Source organism: Thermobia domestica, chromosome 10 (assembly GCF_964235325.1).
Source record: "Thermobia domestica chromosome 10, izTheDome1.hap1.1, whole genome shotgun sequence".
Classification (NCBI taxonomy): Eukaryota; Metazoa; Arthropoda; class Insecta; order Zygentoma; family Lepismatidae; genus Thermobia; species Thermobia domestica.
Genome location: NC_137463.1, coordinates 94,805,884 through 94,829,413, shown reverse-complemented (window position 1 = coordinate 94,829,413; position 23,530 = coordinate 94,805,884). Strand labels below are relative to the sequence as shown.

General features: G+C 34.0%; 1 protein-coding gene across 1 annotated transcript in view; it reads left to right on the top strand.

The window, feature by feature from the left end:
- Nucleotides 1-23,530, top strand: part of LOC145662573 (tsukushi-like) — a 44,994-nt gene that overhangs the window by 8,242 nt on the left and 13,222 nt on the right. The window contains exons 2-3 of the mRNA XM_081728264.1: nt 12,508-13,107; nt 22,413-22,796. Of these exons, the coding sequence (XP_081584390.1) occupies nt 12,508-13,107; nt 22,413-22,796 (984 nt within the window). The remainder of the gene's footprint in view (nt 1-12,507; nt 13,108-22,412; nt 22,797-23,530) is intronic.

The following is a 23,530-nucleotide window of genomic DNA, read 5'->3' as shown; positions in this document are numbered from 1 at the left end:
TTTCGTTTCACAATATATTCATATTATCATTTTATTCATTTATTACGACGTCGTATTTCATAACCACCCTATTTCTTTAACTACACCCAGACTATATGCACACTTCATCATATACTTCTAAATCTATAAATCATTGCCAACGTTTCATGTTCCGGCCACCACACAAAACATCCCTCGAACTCAAGACTCCCTTACCACGCAACCAATACTATGTTATACTCCGTAGCTTCATATAAAAAAATATGTATGTATGTTCACAGAAAGCAGAGTTCTCCGCGATATTATTCAATTTTATAAAATTCTGACAACAATGAAATTATTCTGCAGTCACAGAAAAAATGAACATTTAAATTTCAAAGCGAAAAACTAGCATCATATCGCCCGACTTCTGTTAAGAATTTACGTATTGTTTATTTACTTAAATATTTCGATTTCTAGAGTAAGTAGAATGTTGTAATTTTCAGAAAATATTAATTTTGGATCACTTAACCTAACTGTATGTGCATTTGGGCTGGGAATTATATTTACTAGGTTTTGTTTCGAAAAGAAAGGTCAATTTCTTGGAAACTAAATCACTAAGAACATCGACATAGTAATGACGGTTAGTACTGAATTTTGACACTATGGGGGCTAGCGACGATATGTTCAACCCTTGAACCACTAAATGTGACCTTGCACATGGAATTTTGATACTACGACACTCTCATTTTCTGATATTACTATAGATTGGTATGTTGCATTTAGCTATTGATCAAATACGAATGATACACTGTCCATACTTCATTATTCCACACACTCTTTCATCACTTAACTACAATTGCTACTACTGATACTACATTACAAACACATACATGCCACATCCATAACTACAAACTACATTAATACATGTTATAATACATATTAATCATTACTATTTACTCACATAAACAACATTCAGATTTTACCATTTTCTTTGAAATCGGCTCTATCGGTTTACGAAAGGAAAGGGAAAGAAAGGAACAGGGCCAATTGGCCCTTGTATTCACTAAATCACATTTTTAGTTAATACCCAAACTATTTATTTGAAAAAATATAGGCCCCTTTCCTGAAGGGAAAAGAACCTTATGATAACTATACGTTCAACCCATCCCTGCTGGAAGCTGTACCCCCAAGTTGGGAGTAAACAGGAGCCCTCTTGAACATTACACGTGCATTATGATCACTATCCTAACTACAACGAAATTAAATACCGCCATGTTACTACTAGATAAGTACAAAAAGAAATCACATTCCCTACATACACGAACACAAACGGCAGTGGGGCAGGCCTTACGTAACTCTAAAAGGAATAATTTTCAGGATAAAAAATATTTTAAGGGAGAAAAACACTACTCTTCCGAAACTGTTTATGGATCTTTAGAAACAACGAACAAACTGATGCACTTCACATGATAGAACCTGTCCATCACTAATTATATCTGCAAACATGGCGTCACTGACTTACACTTCCTATTTTAGTTCTTCAGTCCGGTTTTTTACTATGAAATTTAGTGAATTATGTCTCCGTAGCTTCCTGGATGGTCTTTATTCAATTATCAACCTAAATTTACCTTGTTAATGTTGCTTTTCCAGCTAATTTCTACCTTTCTGAGCTAGGAAGATCTGGTCTGCTGTCTTCAGCAAAATTCTCGGCAGGCAATGGGAATAATCGCGCTCTAACATCATAGAGTGGGTGAATCCTCCAATCAAAACAAAGCATTTTTGGCGGTGGGGCTTTGAAACGAATAAATTTTGGTAAAATCTGGATTGAACTAGATATCAGAAGGACATAGATATCTAAAAGGGAGGTGAAGGGTGGTCCAGAAAATTCTGCCGAATTTTAGATTGGTTATTTATTCGAAAATTTCCGTCCAATGGTGGACCTATATTTTCAGATAGCACTGATACCGTAAGACTTGTAATAATCCATTTACATATCCATATACAAGACTTATAACTAATGTAATATATAAATAAAGATATCGATTCCCAAAACTATAATTCCTAATGAAGTTTTACAGTTTTCCATGTTAATTTGAAATAGAATAACAAACAAAATTACGAATTATATGAACAGCCAGAAATTTTTTGTTAAACGTCAAGTACAGTCGGTGCAAAAAATTTCGGGCACCCTCCTATTAAAAACATCATCACATTAGACTGTAATGGTATATTACAGTTCCCCTGCGTCGTTAAAAAAATTTGTTTGAATAACAAAATTTTGTTGAATAGAATTAACATGTATTAATACTAATAAACTAATTACTCACTCATACTCTCATACACTCAAATGAGACAGTGTAACATTCATTTTGGATATTGAGATAGAAGTTCCCGTTTTTTGTCCTCGGTACAGTTGAAAAGCTTAAGATTCTGGAAATTATGAGTTCCGATACTTTCACCTTTTAGATTGTGTAATACAGCGCAATTTTTCAATAATTTTACTGCTAAAAACTGGCCGGTATAGACTTTCATCCATTTTGCTGACTCGTGCTTTATAAGTGAGGATAAGTTATGCAGTTTCAACATCACTAATTGCCCTTCTGGCAGATTTATAGAGTTTGACGACTGTTTAGTATGACTTTTTAATTTTACCTCTACTTCAGCGTATCGGAAACGGTTATCTAGCGAATCTAACTCTTCGGGCCATGGGAACACTTTCCTATAGTTATCAACGGCAGAGTAACTAAGGAAGCGTTCCGCAGGTGTACAGCCAATACTGGAACAATATGAATTATTCAGAAGGTCCTGAATTTTAACTAAGTATTTGTGCCAAGTGGTTTGATCCTCATGACATCATAATCTAACTAATCTATTAAGTTCTTTATGGCTACGTTCTGTAATGCCGTTAGCCTGAGGTGAATAACTAGCCGTTCTTTTATGTTTGATTTTATATTTGTTACAAAAGTCCTGCCATAACTTGGATTGGAACTGTGGTCCTCTATCGGATAAGAATTCCTGTGGATACGGCAATAGGTGAAAGTATCGTCTCTCTAATACTGTGATTATTTCCTTGGTATGAGCCTTTTTCAGTGGGAGGAAAGTAACAAAACGAGAATAGATGTCGGTTAACGATAAAATATAAGAATATCCCTGACTAGGTGGCAATTTTCCAATGAGGTCCACCCCCAGAGTCTCATGGGGTACGGTTGCTTGGATATGATATTCCTGCTTAGCTATAGCACTTTTTGTAAACTTTGTTTCGGCACATTATATGCAATTTCGAATAAAATTTTTAATCGTAGTTTTTTGATTTTTCCAATTAAATATAGCTCGGCAAAATCGATAACACTTCTGAACTCCAAAGTGACCGGTAGAATGGACAACATTGATAATTTGGGGTATACAACTCTGCGGTATCACTAGGAGCCACTTCTGAATACGCAAAGGTTTAATGTAAATTAACCCACAGTACATTGTTACTCTATCCAGATTACGATTGTTTTCATATTGCTTTAACAGGTTCTTACATAACTCATCTGTTGTTTGATTTTCTCGAATAAAATCTAAATTAATATCAGCATCCTGCGTTTTAGTTAAAAAAAGGAACATAATGTGTTTCGGGCTCAAGCAATACCTCAGGTGGGTATCTGCTAAGGGTGTCGGCTACAAAATTTTCTCTGCCCGGGCAGTATTGGAAAATCAAATCGAATTTCTGCAATTGCAATAGAATGCGGGTGGTTCGTGGCTCAAGGTTCTTTTGGGTGAATGCATGTGTGACTGCCGCGTTATCCGTATGGACATAAGTGGTACGACCCATGATATACTGCTCAACATGTTCACAAAGGAACAGGACGGACAGGAGTTCCAGCTGAGATATTGAAAGAGACAACTCATAGGGTTTCACCCGTCGACTGGCATATCCAATGACGTTTGGATTGTCTTTATCTGAAGGATATTGTGCGAGTAGGCCAGCCAAATTCTCCATGCACGCATCACTATGGATGTGAAAAGGCAAGGAGAAATCTGGCTGACTTAATGTAGGTGGATCACTGAGAAGAGTTCTCAGTTCATTGAAAGTTTCCAAGGCTATTCTTATCTATTTTTCATTTATTTCCAGGCTATTCTTATCTATTTTTTTTATTTCAGACCTCATCTGTTGATTATCTCGATCTATTTTTTGTAACATCTGTTGTAATGAAAGGAGGAGAGTGTCATTATTAGATGACACAGTCTTCCTTTGCTCTTCTTTGGTTTTATCACCATTCAGGTTTTCCGGTAAATCACCAATTGAATCCCCATTTCTTTCAGCATCCTCGAGGTCAGATATCTCCACTGGAGATATTTGGCCTCGGGTCTTCGGGGTACTATACCCTCGCTCCCCGTCTGAATCGGGATGTTCAACTTCTTTCTCAGAGGATAGACTCATGGGTTCACGCGACCGGTGGAGCTTTCCCTCACATTCTCTACAGTATTTGATTATCTCACCAGCCCGGACCTTTCCTGCATTTTCAGCAGTATCCTCTAAATTTGTACAACTGAAATGAATCCATTTTAGCCCGCAATCGTGACACCTCACTAGCCTACGGGAGACGCGAGCTCTTTTCGCATTACTATCTAACGTACATTGTGTACATGAGACTTCCGCGTTCTCTTGTGATACGACAACTTCTCGACTGGTTGCCATAGTTTCCGTACAAAAAGGACACAATATAAACACACATGCAACTATATACTTACAGACTAACAAAACTTACTATCCAGATACTGTTCATAGATTAAAGGACTCCTATTTGATTCCCTCCTTGGGTCAACTTCCAGCATTTTCAAATTTTAGAATTCAAACTTTGACAGTCCCCCTTTTCATTTCCCCCTTTTCTATAGAGAGAGACAAAGATAGCAGAACAGCCAATGACTATAATTATTTAATCTCACTGTGATCATTTTAATTATTCACCTTTTTGTGGCCAAGTCAATATGTGCTCGATCCTAAACAGTGTTTAATAAATAATTTCAGATCCGTTACCAGGGAAAACAATTGTTTCCATGGTAACTATCCTAAGTCAACGGTCGCCAATTGAAAGAAAACGGGGGAGAAAAAAAACCAAACCAATTACGAAAAAAACAAAAAAAACTACTGTTAGTAGTTAACGAAGAAGAACTGCATGTAGTGAAGAGGAGTCGCTAAAATTAACTTGTAACGAGGGCGATTACGAAACCTCACCTACTAATTGAAATCATGATTATTTTCCAATAAAGTAAAATTCAATAAACTTTCTTGTTATTGTTCGTCCCTCAATGCGTACTCATCTCATAGTTAATTATCCCATATCGGACTTCCGAGGAAACTCATCGAAACAACTTAGTGTCCTCGCCAATAGCGACTACTCTCAGTCATGACTCCGTTTTCTTTCATTCAGAAATAGAAAAGGAAAGAAGGAAGTAGAAGGGTAAAAGAAGGAGGTAGGAGAAGGGAGGAAAAAGAAAGAAAACAAATAGAATATTTTAATAAGAAATAGATTACTGAATAATTCCGGGAATATAGTAAGAAGTCGGGAAAGTCGTTGAAAGATGAATCATTTTAAGTGTTATTAACGACTAATCAATTTTAGAATGCTTCGGAATAGACACATGTTCCTCCATACCACCCCGACCCAGCTCCAGGCACCACGTTCGTGGGGTTGCCCAGACCTAGACCAGGAAAGGAGAAAATCGAAATTATTCTTTGTAAAGTTAATCCGAACGATGATTGATAACCATCCAGTATCTCTAGGATCGACCACACATATGAATTAGCCAAAAAAAATCAAAGTTATAAATTCAATATAAATTTATGTATCGCATCAATAAGGGTTTCAACTTCCTGGAAGAAAGATGTCGTATTTAGGCTCATCCTGCTATTTTCGTCTCACTCCTAGAGCCGATTTAAACCGTTAGTAGCGGTCCTTCATGACCTAGGTTATTTACCTTAACACATATATTAAAACATGACACATATATTATAGACGTTAATATGACAAATGATATTACTAAGATTACTTAAATTAAATCTATCATGCATTCACTCGCTCACTCACTCAGGACAGTGTATATATGCTTAAAGGAAACCAAGTAACTACAAAGGTACAAATAGTTTATTACATTAATAGTGAAAAGAAAAAAAATTAATTATAAAAAAATTAAAAGCACAAGTTCTTGGTTATATATCAATAGAATACATAGGGTTATACTTTAGTAAGTCTTTATACATTTGATCATATTGACAAATGGAAAGGAAAAGAAAAAAATAATTATTACCTATATTATATCTTAGTCATGCTAAAGCGAAATTATGATTTGCGACATACGCAAAGAAGACACTTATATTACTTAAAAAAATGGACAAAGAAAAAGAAAAGAAAAAAACTCTTGGGTATAATAGGACTTATGAGTCTTTACTTCACATTGAGCATTAAAATATTAATAATTCCGAGCGTTCAAATCACAAACCGCGTACTACTCGTAGCGTCCAAAATATTTCGCTCCATTTAACTTAGTTTGTGTTTATATATATAACTATTGGTTTATAAAAACCATTCATCAACTATATTTAGTTTGTGACTATTAGCAGTTTATATCTGCACTCGCATACTGCGACGTTTATACCCATCTAGGGATTTTAAAATTCACTTTCCGCCAGAGGATGCTTCACCTCTTAGTCAGTCCATTTACAAATTTATTAATCAGATAATTTTGAGTTACTTGTTCATCACTGGGACACGTCACGAGACCTTTCATTTATCCAGGATCACTTTTGTGCATGTATATATATATATATATATTGGATTTGAGATGGTCTTCCACAGGTGTAAGAAGTATAATGATTTAAATTAAGGAAAAACACTGGTCAAGTCATAGGATACATATGCAGGTGAGAGGGATTAAAGGTACACTTTCCACAATGGTTTTAGGTTGGTAGCTCAGGAATAATATTCATTATGATGTGGGTTACATTTAGACCTGCCGTTACTTCTTAATACATGCCATTAAATAATGATTACATAGGTTATGATTTACATCTATTCAGAAGAGAGGAAAATTATTTGAGTGCACGGCGGTATTCTTGACAAAAATCTATATTATTATATTCGTCGGAAACTTACTTGTAAACTATAGCAACCAGTACACGTTTGGGGGGACAGACACGAGCGCTCTTACATATATCCATATAATACATTTAATATCATACTTTTACTTTAACATCATATTCACATACATTTCGACGTATTCATTTATCTCTCTATATATATATGTATTTATATTTAATAAATGCGCACACATTTAAAGTAATAACCCCAACTATAATTTCAGAAAAGGTTGCAAACATTGCACAAGAAAAACAAATGACTTCCGACATTACATATGAAAAAAAGAATTGATTTTTTTACCTGATACCGCACATCTATAAATTTCAACTTTCATATAGTCAATTCGTGCATGAATCGTAAAAAAAACTTTGTGAGGCAGGCACGTAACACAGAACATTTCTAAAGATATAAATAGATAAACCAAAATACAATTTCTGGGCCCAGGTTAACTACAAGATAAACGAAAACCAAAACGGAAGGAAAGTGACCGATGAATTAAAAAAGAACTTAGCGGGATGACAGTGAAAGAACGTAATTGAAGTGTCGTCAAATATAAAGTCGTTATTCATTTTGGCAATAGGTCAAAATGTGATGGAGGACCCAATCACTATCTACTCTATCCATGAATTGTGTCTTGCAACGTCTCAGCTGGTAATTTCAGATCAGAGTTGTACGTTGAATAAATTGTAAGCGACAAGTTCAGAATCGGGTGGTGGGAAGGTTGAAAATTGCCGAAAGAGGGTGGTTTACTTAAATACGTAAACTAGGAGGGAGGTCCTGCTGCCAAGGATGCAAGTTCTGTGTCCATCAGATCCCAATCCCACAAGAGTTTGCTTGTAAGATTGAAATCCGAGCCCCGTATCCGGCCCAGACCAGCAGGATAAAAGGAGAGGGGGAAGGGACCAAGTAACTGCGTCCCCAATTTTGAAATCTCTAAGAAAAAATATTCGACCCCTCAGAAGAACTAAGAAGGTTCTAGGACAGTAATGAAACTAGAGTAAAAGTAATAGCTAAGATATCCCTAACTAATGATTTGCCGAAATAATAAAAAAAAATTAAATAAACTGAATTTTGGATCGGTGATTTCAATTACCAATACATCACCGATAGCTACCCTGCGCAGACACGCCACAGTCTGGGATGTCGTTAATTTTCCTCATCTAATTAAACTAAGAAAAGAAATGAAAATACTTTAGGGGACTAGGGGTCGACATCCGGGTACGCGATAATAAATTTCAATAACTAATTGTTTTAATTCTGTAACCCAATCAGAGCTGTCGCCTCCATGAATATTGTAAGCTAGCCCGAGTAGGTAACGTGAAGAAAAAAATCTCACGGAGCAGGATATTCTATTTTAAGACCGACCCCAAAGAAGAAATAAAAATGAATGAAATATAATTCATTAGAGCCCCGTTGTGTAACAACTATTGTCTTTCCATAATTGATTACTAAATATGTCCAGTCAGCGATTATATGATGCTACAAATATTATTAAACGAGATTATTATGAACGAATACGACTGCAATAACAAATTAAGCTATTAAGCACTAACATAGTCCGGCAATATCTCACCCACATGTTCACAGGATGCTCCGGTGTAGGGCCAGAACCTGAGATGTTGCTAGCTATACATGATCCTTAAATATACATATATATATCTTTTTACCGAAATGTGACTAATCATAAACTGGGATTATATATATCTATATATATATCTATGTATATGGGTGTCCTCTCATTCATTTCGTTTCACAATATATTCATACTATCATTTTATTCATTTATTACGACGTCGTATTTCATAACCACCCTATTTCTTTAACTACACCCAGACTATATGCACACTTCAGCTATACATGATCCTTAAATATACATATATATATATATATATATATATATACATATATATATCTTTTTACCGAAATGTGACTAATCATAAACTGGGATTATATATATCTATATATATATATATATATATGTATATGGGTGTCCTCTCATTCATTTCGTTTCACAATATATTCATACTATCATTTTATTCATTTATTACGACGTCGTATTTCATAACCACCCTATTTCTTTAACTACACCCAGACTATATGCACACTTCATCATATACTTCTAAATCTATAAATCATTGCCAACGTTTCATGTTCCGGCCACCACACAAAACATCCCTCGAACTCAAGACTCCCTTACCACGCAACCAATACTATGTTATACTCCGTAGCTTCATATAAAAAAATATGTATGTATGTTCACAGAAAGCAGAGTTCTCCGCGATATTATTCAATTTTATAAAATTCTGACAACAATGAAATTATTCTGCAGTCACAGAAAAAATGAACATTTAAATTTCAAAGCGAAAAACTAGCATCATATCGCCCGACTTCTGTTAAGAATTTACGTATTGTTTATTTACTTAAATATTTCGATTTCTAGAGTAAGTAGAATGTTGTAATTTTCAGAAAATATTAATTTTGGATCACTTAACCTAACTGTATATGCATTTGGGCTGGGAATTATATTTACTAGGTTTTGTTTCGAAAAGAAAGGTCAATTTCTTGGAAACTAAATTACTAAGAACATCGACATAGGAATGACGGTTAGTACTGAATTTTGACACTAGGAGGCTAGCGACGATATGTTCAACCCTTGAACCACTGAATGTGACCTTGCACACGGAATTTTGATACTACGACACTCTCATTTTCTGATATTACTATAGATTGGTATGTTGCGTTTAGCTATTGATCAAATACGAATGATACACTGTCCATACTTCATTATTCCACACACTCTTTCATCACTTAACTACAATTGCTACTACTGATACTACATTACAAACACATACATGCCACATCCATAACTACAAACTACATTAATACATGTTATAATACATATTAATCATTACTATTTACTCACATAAACAACATTCAGATTTTACCATTTTCTTTGAAATCGGCTCTATCGGTTTACGAAAGAAAAGGGAAAGAAAGGAACAGGGCCAATTGGCCCTTGTATTCACTAAATCACATTCTTAATTCAACCTTTTTAGTTAATACCCAAACTATTTATTCGAAAAAATATAGGCCCCTTTCCTGAAGGGAAAAGAACCTTATGATAACTATACGTTCAACCCATCCCTGCTGGAAGCTGTACCCCCAAGTTGGGAGTAAACAGGAGCCCTCTTGAACTTTACACGTGCATTATGATCACTATCCTAACTACAATGAAATTAAATACGCCATGTTACTACTAGATAAGTACAAAAAGAAATCACATTCACTACATACGCGAACACAAACGGCAGTGGGGCAGGCCTTACGTAACTCTAAAAGGAACAATTTTCAGGATAAAAAATATTTTAAGGGAGAAAAACACTACTCTTCCGAAACTGTTTATGGATCTTTAGAAACAACGAACAAACTGACGCACTTCACATGGTAGAACCTGTCCATCACTAATTATATCTGCAAACATGGCGTCACTGACTTACACTTCCTATTTTAGTTCTTCAGTCCGGTTTTTTACTATGAAATTTAGTGAATTATGTCTCCGTAGCTTCCTGGATGGTCTTTATTCAATTATCAACCTAAATTTACCTTGTTAATGTTGCTTTTCCAGCTAATTTCTACCTTTCTGAGCTAGGAAGATCTGGTCTGCTGTCTTCAGCAAAATTCTCGGCAGGCAATGGGAATAATCGCGCTCTAACATAATAGCGTGGGTGAATCCTCCAATCAAAACAAAGCATTTTTGGCGGTGGGGCTTTGAAACGAATAAATTTTGGTAAAATCTGGATTGAACTAGATATCAGAAGGACATAGATATCTAAAAGGGAGGTGAAGAGTGGTCCAGAAAATTCTGCCGAATTTTAGATTGGTTATTTATTCGAAAATTTCCGTCCAATGGTGGACCTATATTTTCAGATAACACTGACACCTTAAGACTTGTAATAATCCATTTACATATCCATATACAAGACTTATAACTAATGTAATATATAAATAAAGATATCGATTCCCAAAACTATAATTCCTAATGAAGTTTTACAGTTTTCCATGTTAATTTGAAATAGAATAACAAACAAAATTACGAATTATATGAACAGCCAGAAATTTTTTGTTAAACGTCAAGTACAGTCGGTGCAAAAAATTTCGGGCACCCTCTTATTAAAAACATCATCACATTAGACTGTAATGATATATTACAAGCTTTTCCTTTCTTTTTATGTTTCCGTCCCCTCCTTACCTCCCCCCTCAACTTTTATGATTTCGTATTCTGATTGGAGTATCTATCTTCAGAGAGATAGATACTCCAATCTATACTGAGAAAAATCCTTTATCAGGACAGCGGTATAGTGCAATTATACGGAATCCTTATGTATACTAAGGAAATCAGTACGGAGCATAATTATCCATATTATATACACCATTTTTTCCGCTTAGATGTTACATGATGCAGTTGCAGGATGTATGACATGCAACTGTCTTTCGTATATTACATACATATACGTATGTTACATACATACGTCAGCTATGTTACCTACGTCCATCTGTACGTGACATCCTGATTACCTAAATACAGTTCTTTTGTTCGTAGGGAAAGTACCTTTATTCGGAACACTTATACGGAAAGTGCGTATAAAATATACTTTCTCAGTTATACGTTTCCTGTGTGTTGTCCAAAAACTATAGGATTTACACATGTAACCCCTTTTTTACGTATGCAACGTACGTTTGTTTTTCTGTACTGTAGGGTGTTTCATATTGAACGCCGAATTTGAAAATGTTAAAAAAGGAAAAACTTCATGAAAATGGTTATATTTTACATATCATCAATAACACGTTCTATTTACGTATGAAATACAATGTCAGGCATATGTTCACCCCACTGAGTCTGCATTTATTTATGAACCCCACAAAATTAGTATCGATAAGTCTCTGGTAAGTGTCAGTCCCAATGCTTCAAATCACGAGTATCGGTTCTGCCTTCAGTTGTAAAAGAGTGCGTGGTTTGCTGCGTACAACTGTGATTTTACAAACCCTCATAAGAAAAAAATCACAGTGGAGTTGGAAATAACATAATCATTTCACCACTTTGGTAAAATGCCTTCACAATAATAATATGTTCCTCAGTCGGAAACTGCTCTATGACTGAAAACCACAATAAACGAGTCAAAACAATTGAAGCTACATTACCAATTTTACGAACAGGTTTGCCAACTTTGAAAAAAGAAATACTCAATTCAACTTCGACGTTCTATATGGAACACTCTCTGTAATTAAACTTTATTTTAGGATAAATCTTTATGAGTAATCTTTAAACTAAACATAATAATGATGAAATAAATAGCTGAGTATACGTACTGTCAGCGTAATAATTTAGAACTTATTATTTTTTCTTCTCTCTTTGCATATAAAGGGAATAATGATCTGGATATGGAGTTCTGTGTTACTTCTTGGAGCAGACTTGGTACTAGGGGATAGCAGCATACAGCCAATTTGTCACGTATGTGATTGCCCAGAGTATGTAATAGACACAACTAAACATCGAATTGTCAATTGTACAGGTAAAGAATTGCAAATACTACCATATGATCATGGACATTGGCCTGATGGATCAAAATACACCACGATACAGGCTTACTTTGACAACAATCAACTGACAGAAGTTGGTGTGTTTGAATCGTTTCCACTTACTGAGATCTCATTTAGACATAATTTTATCACCACGATCTCTGTGGGAGCATTTTCTGCATTACGATCACTCCAAGTTCTTGATTTGAGTCATAACAAGTTAGTTGCAAGCAGTTTAAAAATGGACATCTTCAGAGGTTATATGAATGAACATGGTAACCTTTTACCTCTCACAGTGAAAAAGTTATTTCTTGGAAATAATTTTATTCAACGTATTGACTGGAAAGTGTTTGAAGAGCTCACTAATCTTGAAGTTCTTTCATTGGATTATAATGATATAACTGAATTAGATATATTAGATGTTCCTCAACTGAAGACCTTGAAAGTAAGTATCACTTTAACGTAAGTATCAATTATTTCATATTTCCATACGGTTGGTTCAGTATCATAAACTATTACAAAATGCAATTCGCTGATCAGGGTCATTCTTACGGTGGGCAAACATGGGACATGGCCCGAGGCAGCAAATTTTTTCAGACCAGTTTCCTTCATACTCTTGTCTAGGAAATTTCAGAAATTTATTATACATGTGCATATGAATATGACACGAGATTTTTATATTTGTAAATAACTAAGTAACAGGAAGCTGTTTGGCTAGAAAGACGTACTTAACATTTCAATTATGAAGTAATATTCATTATTTCTCTTTTCCCATTGTTGACACAGCATTCTTCGATCGTAATGAAATTGTTTTCATTGCTGATTAACTTCCAGAAGAATTATTTACAGTTTTCAAAACTTATCACTCAAGTAATTTACTACAGTAAATCTACTTCCAATCTAATTATCTCAGTCAAGCTGTGTAAGCTAAATGTCATTTTTAATAAAGCACAAGTATCGTAATACTGTTATTAAAGAGATTATTTAGACATCGTACAGAATTTGAAATTTTATTATATACTCAGAGAATAGTGTATGTTTTAGTACCATTTATATAATTCTTGTAACAAATTGATTTTATATTAGTTATAGTATTACTAGTTTGCATATTCATTAAGAAAATTATTGTAACAACATATCATAAATCTAAATAATCATCTTAACATAAAATACAGTATGAACAATAAGTTACTTCACATTTTATTTACAAGTCATACGTTGCTTTTGTTACGCCCATAGGTCATGTTTAGTACAAAAGTAACAATCTACATCTTCGCACATTATGCACCATGAGCTTGTGTCTCTGCAACTTTATATATAAAAAAAGAAAGAAAAAAGTTCAATGATATAGAGGACCGGAACGTAAATGTGTGCACCTGAAGATATGAAACCTTAATTGAAGTTAAGGACACCTTTTAACATTCGGCGCAGACTATGCGACAGAAATAAAAGTGCTTCGAGTGTACACTTATATATTTTGCACATGAGGCTAAAGTGTCACGGTCACCCAGTGTCTCAAATTTTCTACATTGGTATTTATTGATTTCGGAGAAGAAATTTTATAATGACTCAGTGCGGCAAAAATGTTAAATATGGCTCTGTCACTGATAATCCTGTCTTATGGTCCACTTTTTATGCAACGAATGGTAACCCAAATTTCTTCCATAATACAACGAAAATGATACCAACGCCACATCCATTGAAGTTGTCAGTTAATTTCATCATAGATTTCTGCATCATGAAAGCTGATTGTAACATCAGTGAATCTCCATTTTTTTCTTGTCACTCATGATACGCTCTTGTTTTTGTAGTTGTTGTATCAATAGTCTTCTCCGAGGTGCAGGAAACTCGAACTACCCTAGTCACGTGATCTAGTTTCCACTAGATTGAAATAGTGATGTCGTCACTTACTTTTTGTTACCACTGTATAAAGCTAAAGGTGTACAAGTGTGAAGTGTAGTATAAACAAGAACAATAGCTGTATAATTATTAACAGTTTTAGAATATTTTGAAAACGAAGTATAGTTGTATGGAAAACGTATAGATTATGAATATAGAAGATACTATTTGGAAATTTTACGAGATAAATCTCGTCACCCCCCCTCAAAAAGTCTAAGGAACTTATTTCTACAGGTGGTAGAAATTGCATGATTAAGGTAAACGTCATTACAACGTTATCTACCAAAAGGAGATGCAATTCTACACAATTTGAATTCTTTAATGTTCAAACTGACAAACCGTTGGCACAAAAAATAGTGCAAACATAAGAAATTTTCAAAGGAAAAACCATTAGCCCCCCCCCCCATCATCTTTTAGAAAGAAATTCTAATCCTAACCTACGCATTGGCACATATACATTTCTTACACTGACTTCTTACAATAGGGTACATCATTATATCAGGTTTGTGGTAATATGTGTGCTGCAAATTTTCAATTTGGACCACAGTTTCTTCCTGTTCTGCCTAATTCCTGTTCTGCCTAATGACCTCTAGCACTTTCTAACACAATTTTTATCTAATCTTATATTTAGGCAGAACAGAAATTCCTGTTCTGCCTAATTATCGCAAAAGGAATATTTAGTTTTGAGGGAAATTTATTAGTACCTATTTTCCTTTGATTTTCAAATACCACTCCAGAATCCTTTAAATTAAATTCTCTGAAATAGGAATATATAAACTGCAATTCATTACAAAAAAAAAAAAAAAAAAAAAGCTATACAGTTATGTTTAAAAAATTTACTTCCCATAAGCTCTATCTTTAGCAGATATCCTAATCCTCCCGTGGAAAATCAGCCTCAAAACTGTTCATTGTAACATAAGTTTTGCAGTAAAAACAATTCTAATAAGTCGCACACTATGGTGCAGTAACTATAGTGTGCTATGAGTGTAAGATCAAAAATCTATGCTTTCTTTCATATGCTACTATATTATTGTATACCAACTTATATTCAGTAAGATTTTTTTTTCGTGGATTATTTCTCATTTTATTCATTTTATGACCATCAACCAGAAAACTATAACATAATAAAGCTTTTTCTTATATATGACTCTACCAACAAGAAGGTAAATTCTATTTGAAATTGAAACTAAATTTACATGTACTTTATTAATGGACAGGCATTTAAAAAGTAATGTTTAGTCATATTTATTAAACAGCTCCGATTAAATAATATAGTATAAATAATTCAATTTACGTAGCTTTTGGCAGGACAACTGAATCTAAGACCTGTAATGTCTCTTTATTTGAAATAAGCAACTCAGGTTTCAATATGGAAAAATAGTTGGCCAATTACAATCAAGAATTAGTTGACAACTAGTTTTGGCCAATTGGAAGCAAGTATTTGTTGCCGTTTAGAGCTACTTCGGTTAGCAAACTGAATGTCAACGAATTCTTGCTTGTAATAGGCCAGATATTCCTCCACATTTTAAATTAGAACTGTTCTATAAATTACGTAGAATTCTCTAATGGCTTCCCACTAAGACATGTATATCATATTTACTCTGAATTTCAAATAAAATTTACTATCTTTTGTGTTAGTAACGTAAGGAAAATATTTATAGCCCATTGTAGGTACAGCACCGTAGTGTATGACTCCTTAGAAATGTTTTTACTTGAAAACTAATGTTACAACGAACAGTTTAGCGAGTGATTTTCCATTAAACTTAAACCACTATACATATTACGGTGGGTCAAGACAAACGCATTCCTACAAGTTCGATATTTTATTACTCCTTGAAAATAACCTTCCACATAAATACAGTCCTTATTACAAAAAAATACATTCAACTTGTGGAATTCAGAATTAATCGAATGGAATCGAATCGAACCTAACAGTTCCACATGGCCCAAATAATGTGTCTATTTAAAGAACTTTTGGATACAACCATCAATAGCCGCATCTGACGTACTTGAACAGGGATTTTCTCCATGGTCACAAATTACGCTCAACCGCATACTATAAGAAAGGCGGGTCAGCAGTAAACGAAAAAAATGGCAAACGGAAAACATAGCAAAGGAAAAAGAGACTCATTATCAAAATAGACATTCAACCTAGACCTCTAATACTGAAATAGACTCTGAAGAAAGTATGTTATTGTTACACTCAATAATTTGGTGTGGAATACGACTGTTTCGATGTAGGCTGTTTCGATACAAGGACGTTTATGTGTGAAGCTGATTCAGTGTAAAGTTTCCAATCTTTACAGCGAAACGTCCTGTCTTTCTAATGAAAGTTTTTCAATAGGAATAAATAAACGTAACGCAAGTTATTAAGTAGGAAGAAATAAATTAATGAAAAAATAAAATAATTAAAATAAAAAATAAATGTCACCATGAAATTTTACTAAGCTGCGTGAAATACTTAAAAAAATAACTCATTTTAAGAATATGAACTAGAAGCACATGGTTAATGTTTCCTTAATGTCAGTACCAATAGAAGCTGGAAATTTTACTAGAAACTTAATACAAGTACCCTATAACGTGTATTAGTGGAAGTGTCAAATCAGAAGCAAGCACCAAGACTCTGTTGCCATTTTGGAGGGAAGGACGACGAAACTCAAGGTTCACTCATGTCCAAAATTATATCTATAACTGTCTTCTTGTAAGAATATAATTTGATAATGATTTTGCAAAATACTTTTAACACTGATACTATGTGTATAATCGGGAAATGTATGTTTGTGATAAATTTCATAGGAAAAGAATTATAAATACGAAAATTATAATAAGTTAAATAAAATGTTGCTAAATGGACAAGAAAATTTTATTTTTGTTTTCTTGTTCTTATTTACTGCTCTTTTGACATGAAATTTGACACATACATGTCTTTGTCGATTATACACATGCTAACATTATAAGAAATACCGGGCGAATTCGTTATCAAATTATATTAATACAACAACATATTTATAGATATGCGACAATAATTTTGGACATGAGTGTACTTCCATCGAAATTCGAGTCGAATGTAAATGTTTCGCACCTCTTACTATGGAAGTTCTGAAATGCTCTTCTAAGAGAGGAATCTCTACGTGCGATTCAAATGGAACGAAACACTGGCGGACACGAAGTCAGAACAAAAAAAAAAAAAAAAAAAAAAAAAATGCCAGCGTTACAAAGAGGCTGAGAGCAACATTTGTACAAATACAAACTTAATGATATAATTACTTTGTTAAAGAAAGTTGTATACAATTTTAAATTCTAAATTTGGTGATTCTGAGGAAATTTATTTTCTTTAATAGAATTCCTATGAGGCAGGCACATACGCAGGGACTTTTTGGGAGGGTCTAAATTCAATATGAGGATAAATTATATTAAAATTTCTAAAATCCAATAAAATTATCCTAAATTTACACAAAAGTTAGGATTTCCGGGCCACCCCCAGATCGTCCACTCCTGTGATTCTGTCTTTAAGAGGATTTCTCAGGAATGTTATGAAATAGACTTATTTGTTGACGCTGAATACTTTGAAATAAACTTCAACTAAATTTCACTATTATTGTTCAATTATTATTATTATTATTATTATTATTATTATTATTATTATTATTATTATTATTATTATTATTATTATTATTATTATTATTACATCTGTTGTAAGTTGAATATATTATCATGAACACATTTCATTCTATCATGAACGCACTCCTTCTGGAATATTAATCATTCTGTAATTGCCTCAATAATATTTTAACCTTTTTACTCTATTGCACGGTAACTACACTACGGCACTTCGAGTATAAGATCACAAAATTAGAATCGAGTATAAGAATGGAACTAGTTCTCTCTTTTAATTCATTACGAATTTTTTTTTACACAAATACATCCCTTACAGTCAAACATCCTCACACTGAAACGTCTTAAACCTATTTGGAGTATGTTGTAATAAAATCGATATGTATAAAAAAAGAAGAAAAAGAAAAAGAAAAGAGAAAAAAGAAAGAAATAAAAGAAAAAAAGAAAGTCAACATATCACTAAACTACTAATGTTATATACAACACATAGCGTATGCAGAAGCCAACTATATTCATTCAGGAATGTAAGCAGCAAGTTGTTCTATGGAGAAATGACTCAATGTGTTACTAACCAAGAAAGAAGAATGTTATGTTTCAACTCTTGAGTAACTTGATAAATAGTTATTGGAAAACTGTTAAGAAAACAAACTTATATCAAAGAAAACAAAAAATTCAAATATTTCTACAAGTTCCCTTCCAATATCGTGAAGAGATATTCCACTAATCGGAGATAAGGATTTGTTTACATTTTCCAATTATGGCCAATCACAAACAAGCATTTGTTTATATCTTTCAGATGGGTAATTATTTTACCATTGAGAAGTATGCGTTCGAGTTGTATATTATATTCCGGAGCTTCGGACCATAAATTCTGCTATAACCCTACACTTATACAATATTCATTAATTTCGATTGCAGATTTGAAATCCAATTTTTAGCTTCGTAGCTCTTATGATTATTGAAATAAACAATAAAACGCAAACTCAGCTGGTTTTGAGTCGTGATCTTGAAGCTAATTGCGTAATTAATTACTAATTAACTATAAGGGCTAGAAAAGTTTTATTTTGGGAAATAACTATTCGCAAACATGTCTTTCAATGTACAAAAAAACTATCCAAATCTGAGACCATGAATTTTTCATCATTGGTTGAATTGAAACAGAATGACTCAGCATCAGATGATTACAAAGGGAAAGAAAGAACTTAAGATCCGAGGAATTAAGAATTTTTTTTAAAAAGTCTTCAGCTTCCAAGACGGGTTTTGAACCATCAGCCTCTTAGCTATCGAACCATGACTTTATCCATTCAACCACGGAGAACTCTACGCAGTCACTCATATTGTAAGGATCCCCATCTTCAGCACAAGCACATGTTACCACAACACGTACTACTATTTACAAACACTACAAACAGACGAGAAACTATCAGTTTGACCGCTGATCAAATAACCTACACCCGCTCTTGAGGTCTCTTCGGACTAGGGAGTTCACCTATACCTAAACCCGAGGTCGCTTTGGACTAGAAATCCTAACCATAACTAAACCTGGCGAAGCTGCCTCGGGCTGAGGGGGTTTCCCTGCAAGTTCACCTAAATCCTGCAGATGCTCTGGAGGCTGCTTTGGGCAAAAGGGGCACCGTGCAAAACACCTTTCTCCTTCATCTTGGTCACTCATAAGGAAAAACATTATTAGATTTTTCTTTGTGAATTCAAAGATAATTGTATTTAAATTTTGTAATAAAATTGGTGAAGGGGAAACACCCGGACCATTATAGACTCAACCTGAAAAACATTACAATATACTTGTCGTTTAGCTACGTTAAGAAATGAATAGAACGGAATATTCCAAAAATTCACTCGGTGGAGGAAGTAAAAGTTTGATAGAATCGTCTGATAAAGAAGTAGCAAGTATTCAGACATAAATCACCTTTTGCGAAGCTGTAATGGAAAATGAAACAAATCCTCGTAAACATGTCATACTTTTGAAAATAACAAGTTAAAAAACAATGGAAATGAGCATAAGATTGTCGCTTGGATCTGATATAACTTTAAAAATAGCGCGTTTACGTGATGTATTAGATGAATGAATAGCGTAAGGGACCCCTACGTGGGAGGTCCTATGTTCGAATCTCGACAATTCTTATTGTTTTTTTTTCTTTTAGCTACGCTTATATTGTGTATTCCACAAGTTCAATTTTGAATTAAATGTAGTCGTAGCCAGTTTAAGCCGAAATTATTTTCAAATATGAGATTTGTTATTATATGCTTTTCTTTAATTCGCGATGTTTCAACTTTGATATTATATCCTACAACCTTATCCTCTTCTACTGGCTTAATGACCCAGCCAGTTAGCTCTCTGACTGGAAATCTCGAATTTCTCATTGGAAGATCGGTGAAGCGTGTATTCATATTAAATATATTAGTCTAAGAGTCTGTGCAGGGAGCTATTGCTCTCTTCGGTGACAACCGAAATGATTTCATTGCATGAGACAAACTGTTTATACAAGTTCTCTCGTAATTTTGTCAATTTCAACTTTGTGGAGAAGCATTGAAGTTTCCATAGACAGACATTCACACAATTACTTGAGTGATTTTTCAGTAGAAAATGGAAATTGGATGAACAGAATCCTAATCATTCGATTGAATCATTGTAATTACTGCCAAGACAGTTCACAAGTTGAGTAACTATGAGATTAATTTTATTTGATCGCAGTACATAGCTATAGAAATTCGAAGATATGTAATTTTAATGTGAATTTCCAAACTAAGTTTGAGTTGATGATTATTAACGAACTGTTTGATGTAAATTTTGTTCTATTTTAAAACTTCAATGAATGTTTCAACTTACATAAACTTTATAATATATCTTTTAAATACTATTAGACTAAATACTATTATACTATTAGACTAAAGTATGAAGAGAGAAGCAATTCTTGCTTGTATTTTCTGAATTAAGATCATACTTCTAGTTGATTTTCTTCGTTAATCCTGAGTAAAATATCAGATTTCGATAATTTTTGGATATTTTAAAAATAGCATGTGCGTCACTGTTAGAATTATGTGTATCACTTTTAGAAGTATGTGTGTCACTGTTAGAATTGTGTGCCATTGTTAGAATTATGTGTGCCACTGTTAGCATTATGTGAATCACTGTTAGAAGTATGTATGTGTTACTGTTAGAATTATGTGTGCCACTGTTAGAATTATGTGTGTCACTGTTAGAAGTATTTGTGTCACTGTTAACATATGTGACTCACTTTTAGGATTAATTAAACAAGAATAGACACAATCTGCTAGTTGATAGGGTATATTTTTCATATAGAGTTCAAATAAACAAATAATCTATTTCAACAGAATAAGAACTATTAGACGCATCCGAATGGTTAAATGGCAACGAACGACATACACTTTAATGCCATAAAAATAGTTTTGCTCGAAAACTACTGCATCAAAATTTATCCTGAAGCATGTAATTTTGTTGATCAAGACATAATCTATCGATTGATGTACGTCTAATCCACAGTTTGAGCTTGTCCCACGCTTGCATCAGGCTTGATATCGCAAGTCTATAAACTTGAGACAAATTGTACAATACAAGCCAATAACTTGACGAAAGCGTGCTGCAAGCTGACTAGTTAGCACAGGGCAAGGTTGCAACATACTTGATTTCACAAATGAAATGTAAGCCAGAAAGCGTCAATGCAAGTCAAATAAACTTACGTAAATGCCAACTTCAGCATAGGTAAGCAATATATAAGTCAAAATTAGCTTGCAGCAAGCTAATTAATGTCTTGCGCTATGACTATTACTGCTTGTTGCAAGTTAATATAGCTTTTAAGTACAAGCGAAAGCGAACTCAAGCCAAATACAATCGAAACGTAAGTTTGCGACAAGCAAGCATCTTATTAGCTGTACTGTATAGTCGCTATCCTTGTGTTCAAATGAAAACCAAGATAAGAGTATCGCGTAGTATCATTTTCACCTTAATAAGTGGTGTGATTACCGGGTAGGATCAATGTTTTCTTTATTTTTTGAAAAAAAATAGCTTTTCTCGATTTTCTCAAAAAGTACACATGAGAATTTACACTCATCTTTATAAATTTGTTTAGCTCAATGATGTCTACCAATTGGTACATGTCTAATTTTTGGACATTTTGTTTCATTAAACTACTAATATTGTAGAATTTCTTAGAATAAATGAAAGCTGTATAATTTACTAGATGTTGATTGAATTTTCAGGAACTCAACCTTTCCAACACAGGGATTTCTTCTTTCCCAGAGCAAGTAGCCCGTGGTCTTCCAGAACTTGATACTCTGGACTTATCCGGAAATCAATTTATAACAGTTCCAGAAGCACTAGGACTATTGCCAACATTATTGAATCTAAGTCTTGATGAAAACTTGATCCAGCAACTTGATTCAAAGTCATTTTATGGTCTAAAGTCAGTTCAGAAGTTGAATATCAGTGGGCTACGGGAGTTAAAAACGATTGGCAAAGGAACATTTGGAGGTTTTGATTCTTTGGTTGAACTATATTGTTCTAACAACCCTCAGTTATCATCGATACACAAGGACATGATGTGGTCTGAAGTGGAGGATCAAAAAATATGGACTCTGAAAGTGGTAAGTATTTATTATAATTATATTTAATATCGATACAGGTCTATACGTAGAATATCTGATGTATGCATGTGGAGTATTGCGTGTTGTATGGTATACCTAGAAAGTTTTGTGAATAGCCGGTAAATATTTAGATAATACTTTATGCATGAAAGGTGAGTTTTTGTTTAAAGATAATAAACAAAAACTGTCGATGTACAAGGCCTGTCAGAAAAATATCCGACCATGATCCCGGAAAACCAATACACTTACCTGACGTATTCATTTCAAACTAGTTTCCTCTTGCTTTCACGCACCGAGTTTGGTAATCTTTGTACGACTGGAAACAGGCTTGGAATCCCTCTTCCGGAATCCCTCTACGGACAAGACCAGCTGTCGCATTGCACTAGATCTGTCGGGTGCAAAAGCGAGTTTCTTTCTGATATCTTTGCTTTTTTGGAAGAGGCAAAAGTCTCATGAGGCTATACCCGAAGAGTAGTGAGATTGACGAAACATCAAAATTCTGTGCTATGGTGAAAACAATGACCACATGAGCTACACGAATGGAATCATTATCTTGGTGCAATCTACGGGGCTTTAAAGTCCACAGATTTAATCATTTCGGACAAAGAGCATCACGTAGACGACGGGAAATGTCTGAAGAGAAGTTCTTTGTACCCATACGCCAAATACACACAAGAATACATTGCAAAATGCGCTTTCCAGTCCCAAAGAGTTTTTCCAGGTGAAAACTTAGT